This window comes from Lissotriton helveticus, chromosome 4_1 (genome assembly GCF_964261635.1).
Source record: "Lissotriton helveticus chromosome 4_1, aLisHel1.1, whole genome shotgun sequence".
Classification (NCBI taxonomy): domain Eukaryota; kingdom Metazoa; phylum Chordata; class Amphibia; order Caudata; family Salamandridae; genus Lissotriton; species Lissotriton helveticus.
Window position 1 is genome coordinate 1,064,466,554 of NC_136063.1, and position 15,909 is coordinate 1,064,482,462.

The window sequence follows — 15,909 nt, forward strand, 5'->3', positions numbered from 1 at the left end:
CTGCCTGTGACAGGTGACCTTGCCAAGGCACCTTCCAGCTATGACAAACTCAGCTTCAGAGACTTGAGTGCCTTGTGCACTACAAGGGGGCTGAAAAAGGGTCACAACCCTACCATTCCTATCCTGATAGGAGTCCTAGAGAAGGATGATCTTGAGAAGTCTAGTGCAGGCCCCTCAGGTAATTCAGGAGATGGAGTAACCCCCCCAGAAGATGAGAACATCACCCCAGAGGTAGAAGATGAGGATCTAGACTCAGATCAGGGGGATGTAGAGGTCCAAGTTAAGAGGCTTAGCCAAGCTAACTTGAGCCTACATGGGAATGGAGAGGTGAACCACCTTTCCAGACCCAATAGCAGAATACTCACTGGCAATAGAAGAGAGAGATCCCTTTCCAGGGTATCTAACCTTTCTAATGCCTCAAGGGCTTCTCAAAGGGGAATTACTTCCCCTCTGAGAAAAGAGCATAAGGCCAGGATGAAGGCTGTCCAACTCCAGATAGAGAGGGAAGAGATATCCCTGGCCCAAGCTAAACTTGCTTTAGCAAGGGAACAAAAATAGAGTGGATTAGATTCCACTGGTGGCAGCAATATCCCTAAGGATAAAGACAGGTCCTATGACAATAGAAACCTGACAAAGATTGTGCCCCCCTACAAAGAAGGAAAAACCAAAGGTAGTGATGGACGGAGCGTTGACAACACAAACACTCACCCCCAGTCAACTGATCTGGGTTTAATCCATCACCGTTCTTTAGCTCACTCCGCCACCCCAGTTCAGACATGGCTATATGCAAATCAGTCTGACCCTGTGCCTTCTGGGAACAGTCCAGCCCGAACTGCCAAGCCATGTCTTCCCTGGACCGGAATCAAGCTTCCCAGGACCGGTTTCTGGCATTACAGCCGTCTTCAGCCGGGCTTGCTTGACTCCAGTGGCAAAGTGAGCAAGGGACTCACGTCTGAGCATACCCTGCCAACTTAGGGCGAACAAAGAAAAACCAAAGGTAGTGATGGACGGAGCGTTGACAATACAAACACTCACCCCCAGTCAACTGATCTGGGTTAAATCCATCACCGTTCTTTAGCTCACTCCGCCACCCCAGTTCAGACATGGCTATATGCAACTCAGTCTGACCCTGTGCTTTCTGGGGTCCCAAACAGGAAAGAAAAAGAAGAAGAATGATGGCCCAAAGAAACCTTGGTGCAATACCTGTAAATCAGTTTCACACTGGGGTAGTGAATGCACTAAGAAAGTAACAGCCCCTACCACTGCAGCCCCTAAGGCACCTGCACCACCAAGTACAGTTAGCAGTGGTGGTTCCCAACCTAAGGGTGTAGTAGGGTTAACCCTGGGTACTGAGATGGATTCTGGCCTAGTCAGGATCCCTACTCAAGCTGTTCTGATCTGTGATGTGGACATGGCTATGTCCACTACTATAAGTCCCAATACTTTGGGCAAGTACAGGCAGACACCCTGGGTTGCAGCTGAAGGTGGATGGTTAGACTAGCAGGGGTATGACTTATTTTTAAGTGACAAATACAGCTGGGTAATCGAGATTTAACTTTGACATGGGTAGGAGACCCATATTTGGTGTCTAGCTTGGCACTTTGCTGCGATTGTACTAATGATGCTGGAGTGGACTGGATTGGAATGATTAACTGGAAATTCCTAATGATTATTCTGGAATTGACAATGAGTCCGGAACTGGCTGAGATGCAATTAAGTATCTTTTCAAATGCTCTCTAGATTATGTTTCAGAGATAGACTCCCTTGAAAGAGTCCCCATTGAATTGGGCTGTGTCTGAATCCAGATTGAAGTTGAGTAAACCAATGCAAACAAGTTACTTCCTCCAACCTGATCTGAGCTAGAAGTACAACATACACAAGACAACACATGTGCTTACTAGCTAAAGAGAAATGAATAAATGTCAATGTAAAGTGCCCTCTCACAGCTGGGGGTGTTGCTTAACAAATGCAATCACTAGCCAAGTGCTTGTTACACCAACACAACCCACATCTGGAATGCTCTCTAAAGCAAGATTCAATTTGAGGTAGCAGAAAGTAGCTAAGATGCTGATAGCAATGGGAAATATGATGCAAAAAATGTTACTGTGGAAACAACTATGCTGGCATTTAAAACCGAATTAAATTAAAGGACAATAATAGTAACTGGAAATGACAATAATGTATAACTTGTTGAGGGCTAAAGCCGACAGAGCCTTCAAATGTGTGGAAATGAAAAGCATTAGATGGTCAGAGTTTCAACAGCACACAGTTTTCGCTGCTGTGAAGCTGTAATAAATCCAAAGTAGAGATCAGTACCTAAGATTTATTGCATGGCCATCCATAAACGACAGGCCAAAATTTTAAGAATTGATCAACACTCTATCTCAATAGTTATTTCCTCTCTGATAGAAAGGAGAACATAAAAACTAATTAAATAAGTGAGGCTACCAAGAAGGGCTTGGGGATGGGCATTATCACTGTTGTGCTGAAACAAGTGATTGCTGTGGAACTCAAAGAGGAAAATCTTCTCATGACCTGAATATGAAGGTGGGAAGCAGATGACATAAAATCACAGGACAACATGCTGCATTAGGTTTATCAAGTGTGCAATCACTCCACACATTCTTTTGCAGTGAGGACTACAGTTCTGTAGACTATTTTACTATGAACTAAGAACTTCAAATCTATGACTTAAACATTCTCTTGTCAGTGTTTGCATTGGAAGGACACATTTCTAAATATAAATAGTAACAAAAATATATTAATATTAAGTATACACCTAGAAGTTATGGAATCAATCTTTATCTCACTTTGTGACCCAGGTTTCCACACACTATCATTAAACCGTTGAAATAATTGATTTAATCACTCAAAACCGTTGAAAGAATGTATTTAATCTCTCTCTGGTGTATTTCAGCGACCGTTTCTGCAAATCAAAGTTTAAGTTTGATATGAAATAAATTATTTTTAAGAAAAATCGTGAAAACATAAAAGTAGCAGTCCCTTTTGTGCTTCGGTGAAATCTGCTTTTTCAGCTTGTCAAGTTGTATCGTCCACTTAAATTACATCTGCTAAGGGAGAAAGGGGATTCAAGTGAGCCATCACTCTAGAAGCACGTTATCTTTTGTTCTGTGTTTGCTTTTTTTTAATTTACTGTCCGCTGAAGGTTGATGATATATCCAATGTTAGATACAATTGCTTTACTTGTATGTTCGTCAACATACTTCCCATCAATGAAATACATAAATAGTAGACACCACATACCCATCTGGCCACTGATGAGAGAGTAAGACTGTTTATCAACAGTCCAGAGTACACAGCCAAGGCTTACAATAGTATATATATGTAATATGTAATAGCAATCTAATGCTTATAGATCTAGCATAATCTATGGTTGAAGCTAATTTTGTTGCAATTAAATTTACAGCAATTTAGAAACATCGTACTAACAAGTGAAGTTGAAATTAGTTATTGACACTTTGTTAGGATCAACACTTTTCAAGGTAATTTAGAATATTCACAAACAATAAATACCTCTGAATATGCTACAGTGATATGCTCATATATTCCTTGATGATGATGTATTGCATCTTCTAAATCCTGAAGCTCAGAGGGAAGTTCAATCTCACCACAAGCTTTACACCATGAATCCACATTGTTCATGTACTAGAATGAAAAAACAAAGGTTAATCAAGATGAATGCAAAAACAGCTGACATACATAACTACAAATCTTTTAATTTGCCGTGGTACTGGTCATTGACAATTCGTTTATGAATATAACCACAACTGGCTTTCATATAGGTTTCATTATTAAGAAAAACGCATAACACCTGATGTAAACCAGCAAAGTCGATAAAAGCATTATTGTACAAGTGCATGGTGTGTGATTATGTATATATTTGCTAAGAAAACTAAAGTTGAAATTGAGTAAAGTTTGACCAATAGGTTAAACTGTTTCACGATAAAAAATAACAAGCATTTGCAACGCAACAAGTCTCGCATCAGTTAAAGTTAGAGTTATTGGCACTGTAATTTCAAAATTGCTTAATGTCGCAACAGCAAAAGTCCCATGAAAAATTAGGAAGCTACACACTTAATATAAAACGCTGCGATATGACCAAGTAAATGCGCCAAGAAGATCCGAAAAGGCACTTTAAAAAGAAAGATCTGCCGCGATGTGTTGAAAGAGAGCAAGATGAAGATGAAAGCAGGCAGATTGAAGCCAGTGAACTGAAAAACAACAAAGAAATAACGGACAGATGCAGCAAACGCTCCTTTCAGTCTTCCCTCTTCCTGTTCGCAATGTAAATAAAGGTTTCACAGACATGAAGGAGGTGGCAGCATGCTTGTTACAATCCACAACACTTTGCTTTTAGAGTAATTCACGACTAACAGTAGATGGTGCCATAGATAAGATTTAGAATCTAACCCCCGAAACTGTAAAAAAAAAAAAGTGCTGGAGGGCATGTGTCTGCCTCCTGTGAAGTATGTAAGCAGACAATTACACGGAGAGCTAACAACTGGTATACCACAGCATAGACGCTATGATCTATGTGTTTTTTGTGTAATATAACGAGTTCTCCTGTAAAGCTCGCTACTACTATTGGGAGGAGTTCGCACTACATGAAACATCAAAAAAAAAAAACAACAACCAGCCAGCAAACCCTATGGGCAAGATCTCACGACACCGGCTGATCCTGCACACGCACAGCTATAAATTGTAAATAAAAATTGTAAATTGATACTTGTATAGCGCACTACTCACCCGCAAGGGTCTCAAGGCGCTTGTACGAATACCGCTGTGGAACCCATCCTGGCTTTCCCTGTGAGGTGTCCACTCCTAGGCACCCCCAAGGTGGAGGCCAGGCATCCTTAGCGTTGTGGGGGCCGTTGTGGAGATTAAGCAAGCTATTGCCCAGAGTTGCAGAGTGGGACTCTATGATTGGAATAGGCACCGAGGCGAGAATTATCAGGTCCGTGGAAATTGAGCCCGAGACCCGCCGAGGCGGGAATTGAACCCTTGTTCCGGGCTAGACCTCTGCATCAGGGTCTGCCGCTCTAACCATTGAGCCACACTTCTCCATGAAAGCTCTGTACACCCTAGTACTGTCCGTGAGGTGGAATGTTCCCAGTACACATATAGCTCTGGCAGTGTGCCGTATCCAGACACACACCTAGTTAGTATACCGTCCTTGAACCCGTATACAGCCCGGGGTGGTAGGAACAGCACACTGCACTCCCACAGCAGATAAATCAGAAAGGCAGCTTTGCTCTGTTTGCTGACAAAACGACAAGCCACTAAATCGTATTCATCGAGACTGAAGCTTTAGTTCATCGTATATTTTCTAGAGTGTTTGATATTGGAACAGTTCTGCCAATCTATGGGGTGCCTGATTATTTTCAGGCGGTACTCTGCGTAAAGTGATTAGCCTGTCACATACATATATCTGATTGGCCTGTCACATACATATATCTTGCGATATTACTGCTTGTAAAACCAGTGCAGAAGTAACCGGTTGCGAGAAGTTGGCCTGGTATATGATGTTCACTATTCTAGTGAGCATCTTGCACCAGTCCAAACAACCCTTCTGGTGATGGTTGTAAAGTCAACCTTATAGACCAGCTATCCTAGTGGTAGCATGGACTAAGCATTCTTAGGCTAACACTTCAGAGAGCATGTGAAGCCAATTGTTTTACCAATACTAACCCCTTGAATACCAGATGAAAGGACACCACACAAGGTATATATAAAATATATATGTATTTATTTCTAACACAACCCCTCTGACCTCTTTATGAGGTCAGAGTTCGAGATACAGCACAAGTGACTTAATAAGCATACGTTAAGTTGTACAAATACAATTCTGCCCTAGGGGCCTCGTAAACCATATACTAAAGAAGTGGTATAAGAACCACTTCAGGACAGGTGAACAGGCCTAGGGCCTTGGAAATCGGTGGGGCTACACAGAGTAACCGAAGGTTAGGAAGCAGGAGTCCCACAGGATGCTTGTGCAGTGTCTAAACACACATGCAGATTCTCATAGATTTACAATGGGAACGTAAAGTTTAGAAACTAGTTGATTTCGGACCTTCCGGGTGGGACTACGGGAAAACCCAGTTAAAGTAGGACACTTGGATAATTATTACCCACGGGAGCGCCGGAGTACTCTAGTTACCTCACCCAGGGAAGCCGGATACATAGGTGTCAAGTCGTGTCGGGTTTTGTCGTCGAATACTATGGAGAGCTGCAAGAAGATGCTGCAGGCGACCAGGAGGAAGATGTCCGGGTGGATCCAAGGGTGGATCGAAGAAGTGAAGAACCTGAAGGCAGAGGGGACAGAGTCTGGGTCACTAGCCAGTGACCAGGAAGGAACCAGGAAGGAACCAGGCGATTTCGAGATGCAATCAGGTGATGTCGTGAAACTGGTCTCTGCAGCCCCGTGGACCAGGAGGCGTCGGCGATGACCAGGAGCTGGATACGGACCGTCCCACGAAGGATCTCGCTGTAGGCGGTGTTGGCTTCCGGATTGGAGTCAACAAGCCTTGGCGAAGGCAACCAAGGCAGGATGGGAAGATCGGCTTCTGTTCAGACCAACAAGGTCTGAGGGGCTTCCCTTTTGCAGGAAAGCAGGAGCAAGACCAGAGCACCAGGCAAGCAGCGTTGTTCCAAAATGGAGTCTTCAAGAGGGCCACTAGCCAACGGGCTAGCAACCGTGAAGATGAGTTGAGGAGAAATGCAGGCGCAGGCCCCATGCGGCACTCGTGGAGTGTGGAGGGCTGAGCTTCGGTGCACTTACTGCTCGGGGTTTGGACTTCTCAGGGTCCAATGCACAACTTCGAGGACGCCTCTGAAGCTGTACAGTTAGCAAAAAGCAGGTACTGCAGGATGTCTGGTCCCACGTCTCTCGTGTCCGCTAGCACCTCCCAAGACAGGAAACGTATTGTCCAGGCCTCCCTTGCTGGAAGGGCTCCCAGCTGCAGGAGGTCAGACTTGTGTCTGTTGTAAAGCTAGGGCACCCCCTAGTTACTTTAGGGTTCAAGAGGAGGGGGACAGGGAGGAAAACTGTAACTAGAAACAAACTCTTGTCTAACCCAATAGATTTAAATCAGGCAATTGCTCTGTTATAATCCATTGTGTGTGCAACACAAATACAATAGCGCCATTAGTTATAATTTTCAAGTAGTTTTAATTTATTTTGTACAAAAATATTTTTCATCTTTTTAGTATATAAAACTTTTTGTCTCTTTTATATACTAAAAAGATGAAAAATATTTTTGTACAAAATAAATTAAAACTACTTGAAAATTATAACTAATGGCGCTATTGTATTTGTGTTGCACACATAATGGATTATAACAGAGCAATTGCCTTATTTAAATCTATTGGGTTAGACAAGAGGTTGTTTCTAGTTACAGACTTGTGTCTGTGGCAGCAGCATCCATTTTGTGATGCTGCTGCTCTGTTTAACTTTAACCGGGTAAAGCTACAACTACATGCCTTCTCTCTCTCGAAGGGTGGAATGCTACCCCTGCGGCCAGAACTGGCGGGGGGGGGGGTAGTATTCCAAAGCGTATGACACCTTACACAACATGTTTTGATAAAGCCAAACCAAAGTTAGCAATAACCGCGAGGATTATAATGCACTTAAGAGTATATGGTATGGCTATATCATAGAACAGCTATAAGGACATGGTTCCAAAAGCTGCAGACAGGCTCAGCTCATGCTAGAGCACCATCTTACATAACACCAAGTTCTCTGCCTCCAGGATTGTTAAGGCCTGCCATAGGAGTGACTTATAGGTATATATGTGTCTTTTCTTAAAATCATTTATTTTTTAATTTTTAGAAGTTTTCTATAGCGCTGTCCAGACCCGAGGGTATCAGAGCGCTTTACAGAGGATGGAGAGAAGACAGGTACATAACAATAAAGCAAAATAGAGTCATACATGTTTGGAGGTTAAAAATTATGTAGCGGCTAAGGTGCGACTTTGAGGTAGCGCGGTCAAAGGTTCAGGGTGTGCTCTTGAGGTGGAGTAATCCGGAGACATTTTCGATTCATAGTATTCTCGATGCAAGGTCAAAGTTGTTATTGAACTTCTTTGAGCCAGGACAGGCGTGTTAGTTACATAATTGAGTTCGGAAATGCACAGTTGAGGTAGAGGATTTTTAGTCGGCACTTGAATTCTGGAAAGGAGGGGGTAGTTCTGATGTCCACAGGGATGGAGTTCCAGATTTTAGGAGCGTTGCCTGCAAAAGAGCGGGCTGCAGTTTTTTGTTTACGCGTTTTCAGGGGGATGAGTAGGAGGGAGTTTGAACTTCTGAGATTTCTGGACTGACCAGCTTTCTTGAGCTCAGCGGCTAGGTATTCTGGTTTCCCAGTGTGAAGGGCTTTGTGTGTAAGGCAGGCAGTTCTGAAGCTAGCGCGCATTTTCACTGGGAGCCATTTTAGATCTCTGAGTGCGGGAGCTATGTGGTCGAATTTTTTTGCACTGGATGCCATTCTGGCAGCTGCATTGAGGGTAGTTTTGAGTGGCGCTAGGTGGGAGAGAGCTGTTCCAGAGAGGGTTGAGTTCCCATAGTCAAGTCTAGACAGCACCAATGATTGGGTGGCTTGTTTGAGATCTCTCTGCGGAATGTGCGGTTTGATTTTAACTCTTTGGAAGCGATTCTGGAAGAAGGAGGAGAACCATTGAAGGACCACATCATCCGCACCTACTCGTTCTTTGAGGGCCTTGATGAGCAGCTGTGGTCTACCGTGTCAAAGGCTGCCGACAGGTCTAGGAGGATGAGTAGGCAACAGCGATCTGAATCAAGGGAGTTGCGGATGTCATCTACTATGTTGAGGATTGCAGTTTCGGTGCTATAGCCTTTTCTGAATCCTGATTGGTGATGGTCCAGTAGATTAATGTTTTCGATCTGGTTGTTTAGTTGGCAGAGCACACATTTTTCTAGGATTTTGGCTAGAAAGGGAAGACTGGAGACTGGTCTGAAGTTATTCAGGTCGTTTGTGTCTAAGCCTGGTTACTTCAGAAGAGGTGAAACTTGGCCGATATTGAGGCAGTCTGGTATGATGCCAGTTTTTAGGGAGCTGTTTATGATTTCACACCAGAGTGGAGCAAGTGTGAGTTTCAGATCTTTGGCCATTTGTGAGGGAATGGGATCAAGGTTGTGCGATGAGGGTTTGGAAGAGGAGATTAGGTTGAGGATCTCGGCTTCGTGGATGTGGTCGAAGGAGGACCAGGTGAATGTAGGGCGACCTCTAACAGTGGTTTCGGTAGCTGTGAGGTCATTATCGCAAGGAGGGTAAAGGTTGATGTCAAGGGAGAGTTCGATATTGGAGATTTTTTCGTTAAAGAAGTTGGCCAAGTTATCACAAAGGGTTTTGGAGGGTTGGACATGGATAGTAGATGGTTTGGAAGTTTGTTTTTTGGTGATGTCAAAGAGTTCTCTTGGTCTGTTTTTTGCCTTGTCCAGCGCAGTACAGAAGTTTGTTTTTTCGCTATTGATGTGCCTTTTGTACCTTCTTCTTGCTGCTCTGAGTTCCTCACAGCGGCTGAAGGAGGGGCTCTTTCTTCAATGACGTTCTGTGGCTCTAAGATGTCTTCTTTCCTCATTGATGTCCTTGTTAAACCAGGTTCTGGAAGGGATGTTACTAGGTTTTTTCTGTTTCAGGGGTGCTAATTGGTCCAGGATGGCGGACATGGTTGTGTTGTAGTGTGAGGTGAGTTCAGTAGTAGAGAGGCCGTCCGAACAGATTGGCAGGGTGGAGGCTATTCTTTCTTCTAGTTCAACTGTGTTGATCTGCGATAGGTTCCTAAACCATGTAGGGGGGACAGCGATGGGTGGATGGCACAGGATCGGTTGGGCGAAGTGGAATAGGATTAGGTGGTGATCTGACCAATCTACCGGGAGGATGTGGTCTATAGTGATTGCATCATGTTGGGCGATTGTTAGAAATGGGATCCCTGGCTGGCCAGGGCTTGCGCCAAAGTCAGTCAGAGACCACCACTCCCACGTCAGGGCAAGGGAGTTACACGCCAAGATAACCCCTGCTCACCCCCTTGGTAACGTAGCACGAGCAGTAAGGCTAAACTTGGAGGCGATGTGAGTTAAGTATTTGCGCACGCACCCCAGCGACAACACCCAAGGCCCACCACAAAGGAAACTCCACACAAGGTTATATAAAAATAGCCTTTGTATTACACCAAAACACATTAGATAAAAACACACACTTTACAATGTGCCAACAGGCACGGGCAGAATTTACAGGGGATATGTACAAGACAGGGCCACCTGGACCACTGTCAGGAATCAGCACTTTTAGAAGTAACACTTTTAGAACATAGCACATAGAATGTAAAATCACTGTAGCACACAACCAGTAACTACTGGTAACCAGGACCTCACTAGCACCACCTGTACTAGGAGAACAACCACCTAAGTATCACAATACCTGTAGGGGTGTAAGCACATAGCACATGATGCATCAACAACACATTCAGAGGTGCAAGGAAGGAAAACACATGATGCATCAACATACATTCAGCGGTGTAAGAACAAGGCACATGATGCATCAACAACACATTCAGAGGTGCAGGGAAGGAAAACACATGATGCATCAACATACATTCAGCGGTGTAAGAACAAGGCACATGATGCATCAACACCACATTCAGAGGTGCAAGGAAGGAAAACACATGATGCCTACAAACATTCAGAGGTGTAGGAAACAACAATTGCGCAGAAATCACCTTAGCAAGTAAATCACCAGTTGCGCAAAACTCACATGAGCCACCATCTGTGGCAGTCCCTAGGCCAACTGGCCTCTCTAGGGCTAGGACGCCCTGTGTCCCAAATGTCACGGGCCTAAACGTAGCAGCTGCCCACGAAGTGCTGGGCAGCTGTGTAGACAATGAGGGGCTACGTGGGAGCCTCGCAGGCTCTGAAGAAATTCACTGTCCCCAAAAGAGCCTCGCTGGGCTCTACAATACGCAATGGCACCTCGAGCCTCTCAGAACCAAATGTGCCCCCACGAGCCTCTCTGGGCTCACAAAACCAGGAAATGCCACCTGGAGCCCCGTGGCTCTAAACAACAACGGAGCCTCGTGGCTCGAGCCAACTACTGCCCCCGTTGGTGGAGTCCCCCCTTTAGGGAACTTGGAGTGCAAAAATGCCCCAAAGAGCCTCCGTGGCTCTGACTCTGCTCTGGCCTGCTCGTTGGAGTCCCACTCAGGGGACTCGAAACCAGGATTTGCCCCCGGGCCCTGGGGGGGGGGGCGGAGACACCGTTGGAGCGGCCCGCTGCCACTCGGGACCGCTCAAGGACTCTGCCCGGGCCCTCACGACCACCAGCGCCCCAACACTTCTAGCCAGCTACTCGGACGGGGGAGGGGGTCGGGCACCGGCAATGTGCCCCGACGCCTCCCCCTCCTTGAAGACCCAACACCGCGTGGTCCCACTCACCGGTACTTGCCGCGGGGACTCCTCTCCCTTGCTGCTTCCCAAGCCGGCTCCTCCGGCTTCTTCGGGTGCGGGGCTCTTCTCTCCTCACGGGAGCCCCGCGAGCACCGGCAGCCTTTCTCCTCTTCTCACGCTGCGGCGCCGAGGGCGGGACTTCCGGTCCTTCTCCCGGTCGGGCCGCATAGGGATTGGCCGGCCGGCCCAACACTTCCGGGTCACCGCGGGCAGCGTGGCGGCCCGTTTCAGGCAGGCAGGCGGGGTAACACTATCCGAGGGGTAGGCTCCCTCGTAAATTCAAATACGAAGCGAGGTAGGCACTCGTAAATTAATAAAAGAACACAGCAAATTCATCAAATGCCGGGTGGGCACCGGCTTGGCAACAAAAGCGCTCTCAAGCGCAATGAACAAAATAAGGGGCCCCCAGGCGCTAGTGGTGAAAGAGAAAGCGCTCTCAAGCGCTAACGGTAATCACAAGCACTCCCAGGTGCTTTAGAGGAATATAAAGCAAAAATAGAGCTCCAGCGAAAGGTCCCTCAGCAGAGCAAGGTAGGGGGGGGCAAGGCTGGGCCAGGGGCCAGCTCACTGGGCCTCCAGGCAGGGAGGCAGTCCCTAGTGGCGGTTCCTCCTGGCCTCCAGCAGCAGCAGCCCCCCTCAGATAGGATCCTGGAAACAGTTTGTGTGTGGACACAGCCCCAATTTTATACTATGAAAACCTTTGTCTGTAGGTGCAGGGTGGGGGAGAAACCAGTTGCAGCTGGTTTTGGAGCACCCTTGATTGCTCAACCACCCCTTTCATTAACTAGGGAGGTTAGGGTCATTAGACGCACCACAGGGGGCGGAGCCAGCATTGTGTGGGGAAAGCCCAGCCCCATCAGGAACCAGGTGCAGCCCTCCCCTCCCATCAGAATGCTGATCTCAGCACTCACCACTGGGCAGACCCATCCAGACATCCTGGAGCCCGGCATCCCAGCCAGCTCCAGCCAATCACACTCCAGCACCCTCACAGCACACGTACAGCCATGTCTAGAAGTGGCACTTCCACACTAGACACATACATGCCGCATACATCATCTCGCAGCATTCAATCACACGAGTCCGCACATACCAGACTCGAGCCTGTATACCCCACGCATCAGGAACTACCAGGGACACCTACATTCCCCATGCATTCCTATGGGACGGCAGGCCTATCTCACCACATGCACTCAAAGTGCGCACGCACTTTCCAGTGGGACACAGTGAAAGTGCGCAGAACCCAAAAATCACCATCACCAGGTCATCATTAAAAGCAAAAAGTCTAGGGGTGAACCTGCCAGAAGGGCCAAGTCCAACACAACCCCCTTCCAGCCAAAACGCAGGGTAGACCAATCAACACCGTGATGGACTTCCCTAGTTGGCACGATAGAACACGGACGCGGGCCCGCAACTGCAGGGTCACCCTCCTGTTCTACGCCACGGTGAACCCATGGGATTCCTTCTCAACACACTGTCTGGACCAACTGGGCTACCCCACTGGTACTCCCGAGCTGTCCGCGGCCAGGACCAGGCCCTGGGCCACCCAGGTGCCACTGGTCCTTGCCTATTCGCAGAGCGGGGGGTAGTAACCCCTGGCACATAGTAGCCATTTTCCACTCTTCCTGTCTGCAAGACAGGACTAGACTGCCACTGGTTCTCCAGCCTAGGGTCTACAACCTCAGGCGGACCAGGAGTCTCAGGGAAGGCTCTCCTCCCCCTACCTCTTCTCCTAGGGTTCCTCCTCCTCCGGCGAGGGGTACACCTAGAATGCCATTCCAACCCAGGGTTTAACCCCTCAGGTTGCACCGGGGTCAGAGGTGGGCTTTCCCACCCTCGGCACCCCCTTCCAGAGGTCTGCCCTCTCCCAACTGGAGAGGTTCCTCTGGAAGAAGAACCGGTCAGGACACTGGTTACAGTCGTCCTACCCTTCAGGTCAGGCTGATCCTGTACCTGGCCTCCCAACCTCCGGTCTAAAACCTTTGGTGGAACAATTGCCTCAATCACACGAGTCCGCACATACCAGACTCGAGCCTGTACACCCCACGCATCAGGAACTACCAGGGACACCTACATTCCCCATGCATTCCTATGGGAGGGCAGGCCTATCTCACCCCATGCACTCAAAGTGCGCACGCACTTTCCACTGGGACACAGTGAAAGTGCGCAGAACCCAAAAATCACCATCACCAGGTCACCATTAAAAGCAAAAAGTCTAGGGGTGAACCTGCCAGAAGGGCCAAGTCCAACAGCGATGATGGCGTCAAGGATTGCCCCCTTGTTGTGGGTCTCTTTAGAGAAGCGTTGGGTAAGGTTGTTGGAAAGTAGTAGCTCATTTAGGGATTGTATTGTAGCACTGTTCACATCGTTCCAGTGAAGGTTGAGAGCGCCTAGAATGAGGTTGTTGGTCTCTCGGAGCGAGCAATGAGCGATCAGGTCTGACAGTTGTTCTGTGAAAGTGGCGCTTTTACCAGGGGGATGGTATAGTAGGTGGTATTGTAATAGATTGTTGTTGGCGGTTTTGATGTTGGCAGTGAGGCATTCAAAGGAGTTGTATTTAAAGGTATCGGTTTCAACCACTGATAGGCTGTTGTGGATGATTGCCACGCCTCCGGCTTTTTTTTTGGTCCTTCCTATCTTTATTGATGATGGCGAAGCCCGGAGGAACGAGCATATCTAGGATAGGCGAGGAGGAGTCGTTTAGCCAGGTTTCGGTTATGAAGGCTATGTCTATGTTATGGTTGAGGATGGATTCTGCCAGCTCTGTAGAGTGTTTTGTGACAGATCTGCAATTTATGAGCATGCAGTTGGTACGGGGGGACTCTTTTATTCTTGGTTCTGTAGGGATGGTAATGTGGGAGGCTGGGGGTCTGGGGGGTTTTGGGAGGGTGAGATCATTTCTGAAACCGGTGATTACCTGGATATTGGATAGTGGGAGGTGGGTGGGAGGGGTTGTGTAAGATGAGGCCAACTTGCGCGCTTCTATCAAGGACATGGCTTTCGCCACTCTATTTGGTCTCGGTGCCTGGGAAAGGGAGGGGGGTGATGGATAGGGGGAGGGGGAGGGGCAGGGTGGGTTGATCGAGGGCGATGGTATAGTTGGTCTAAGGTGTGTGTTACAGGTGGAGAATGTGGTGGAGTGGGTGCTTAGGGGAGGGTTGTGTAGTGTTGAGAGGTTGGTAAGGATAAGATTCATGCCTTGTACTTTAATGTCGATTTGGTTTTCGATGCGGGTGAGGCGGCACTGTGTCTCTTTCTGAGTGGGGGGGGGGTGTTTCTTCGGGGTGGTGTCTCTTTGGCAGGGAGAGGAGATGATAGAGTTGTGTTGTCTTTTGGTGTTAATTAGGTTGTCTGATTGGGTTGTGGTGTCTGATTGGGATGTGTTCTGGGGAGGAAGGAGGGGGTGGATAGGTTGTGGTAGTCGATTATTCTTGAGAGGCAGTAGAGATCGGGCTGAGTGATCAGCCATTTCTGTCAATTTGGATGGCCAGCCACGGGTGGTACACTATACAGGGGCTCACAAAGGTGACCCAATACCCAATTGGATATGTACCTAAAGTACATGGTAGGAATTTAGAGAGAGAACAGCTGGGCTGTGGGTCTGATTAGCAGGCCCACAGCCACACTAGAGTCGAAAAACCAGTGGATCAGAGCAAAAAGTGGGGGTGAACATAGGAAGCAGACCCTACTCTCCTACACCGGTTACGATTGAACAGATGTCGCTTTTGTTTGTTTCCCTGTACAGTATGTGTAATCTGACTGCACGTTTAGAGAGCACTGTAGGATAAGAATCACAGCATCCGGGCCTATATCAAGAGGGGATGCCTATTGCCGCTAAAGCAGTAATGCTAAAATATTTCAGAAGCTATACACCTAAATAATGCGCCACAATTAGGTTAAGTGAAAATGAAAAGGTGTAAAAAGGCATGTATAAATCATAATGTTGCAATGCGCCAATGTGGGAGCGCTATAAACCTAGAAACAGCGCGTTCTAGACACTGCACGCAAAAGCAACCAAGAACAGGCAAATGTTGCTTGAGGCTGTCCCCCCAAGTAAGTATAAAGCACTAACACATGTGGCACAGCACTTGTGCAAACTTGTGCTTCCCTAGCTGATCTCCAAGGGCCTGGAAGTGAGCTGGCCCCCTGAACTGAGCCCCAGGACCATTGGGCTCTCCTGCTGCCTTCACTGAAACCACAGAGCCTGCTTCGCTGACCCGCCGCTCGACCCGCACTTCTGGGGCCGCCCTGAGACCCTAACTCGCTTATAAGTCCGTGCCGTACTGCCTGCACCGTGCGTCTCCGCTCAATCCTCGAGCCGAAGTACGCACTGCCCCAAAGCCAGACGGCACCGCACAGCGTTATCCCTCCTGCCGCCCAGAGCTGCTGTGTCCCAGCCGCCACCGGAGATTTGCCGCCTCGCAGGACCAAGTG

The 15,909-nt window shown here is 47.6% G+C and overlaps 1 protein-coding gene across 3 annotated transcripts in view; it reads right to left on the bottom strand.

Annotated features, from left to right (window-relative positions):
• The window catches only part of TRIO (trio Rho guanine nucleotide exchange factor), a 4,034,553-nt gene that overhangs the window by 3,270,858 nt on the left and 747,786 nt on the right, over positions 1 to 15,909 (bottom strand). For all 3 annotated transcript variants that reach the window (XM_078687660.1, XM_078687659.1, XM_078687661.1), the window contains exon 8: positions 3,535 to 3,666. In XM_078687660.1, the coding sequence (XP_078543786.1) occupies positions 3,535 to 3,666 (132 nt within the window). The remainder of the gene's footprint in view (positions 1 to 3,534; positions 3,667 to 15,909) is intronic.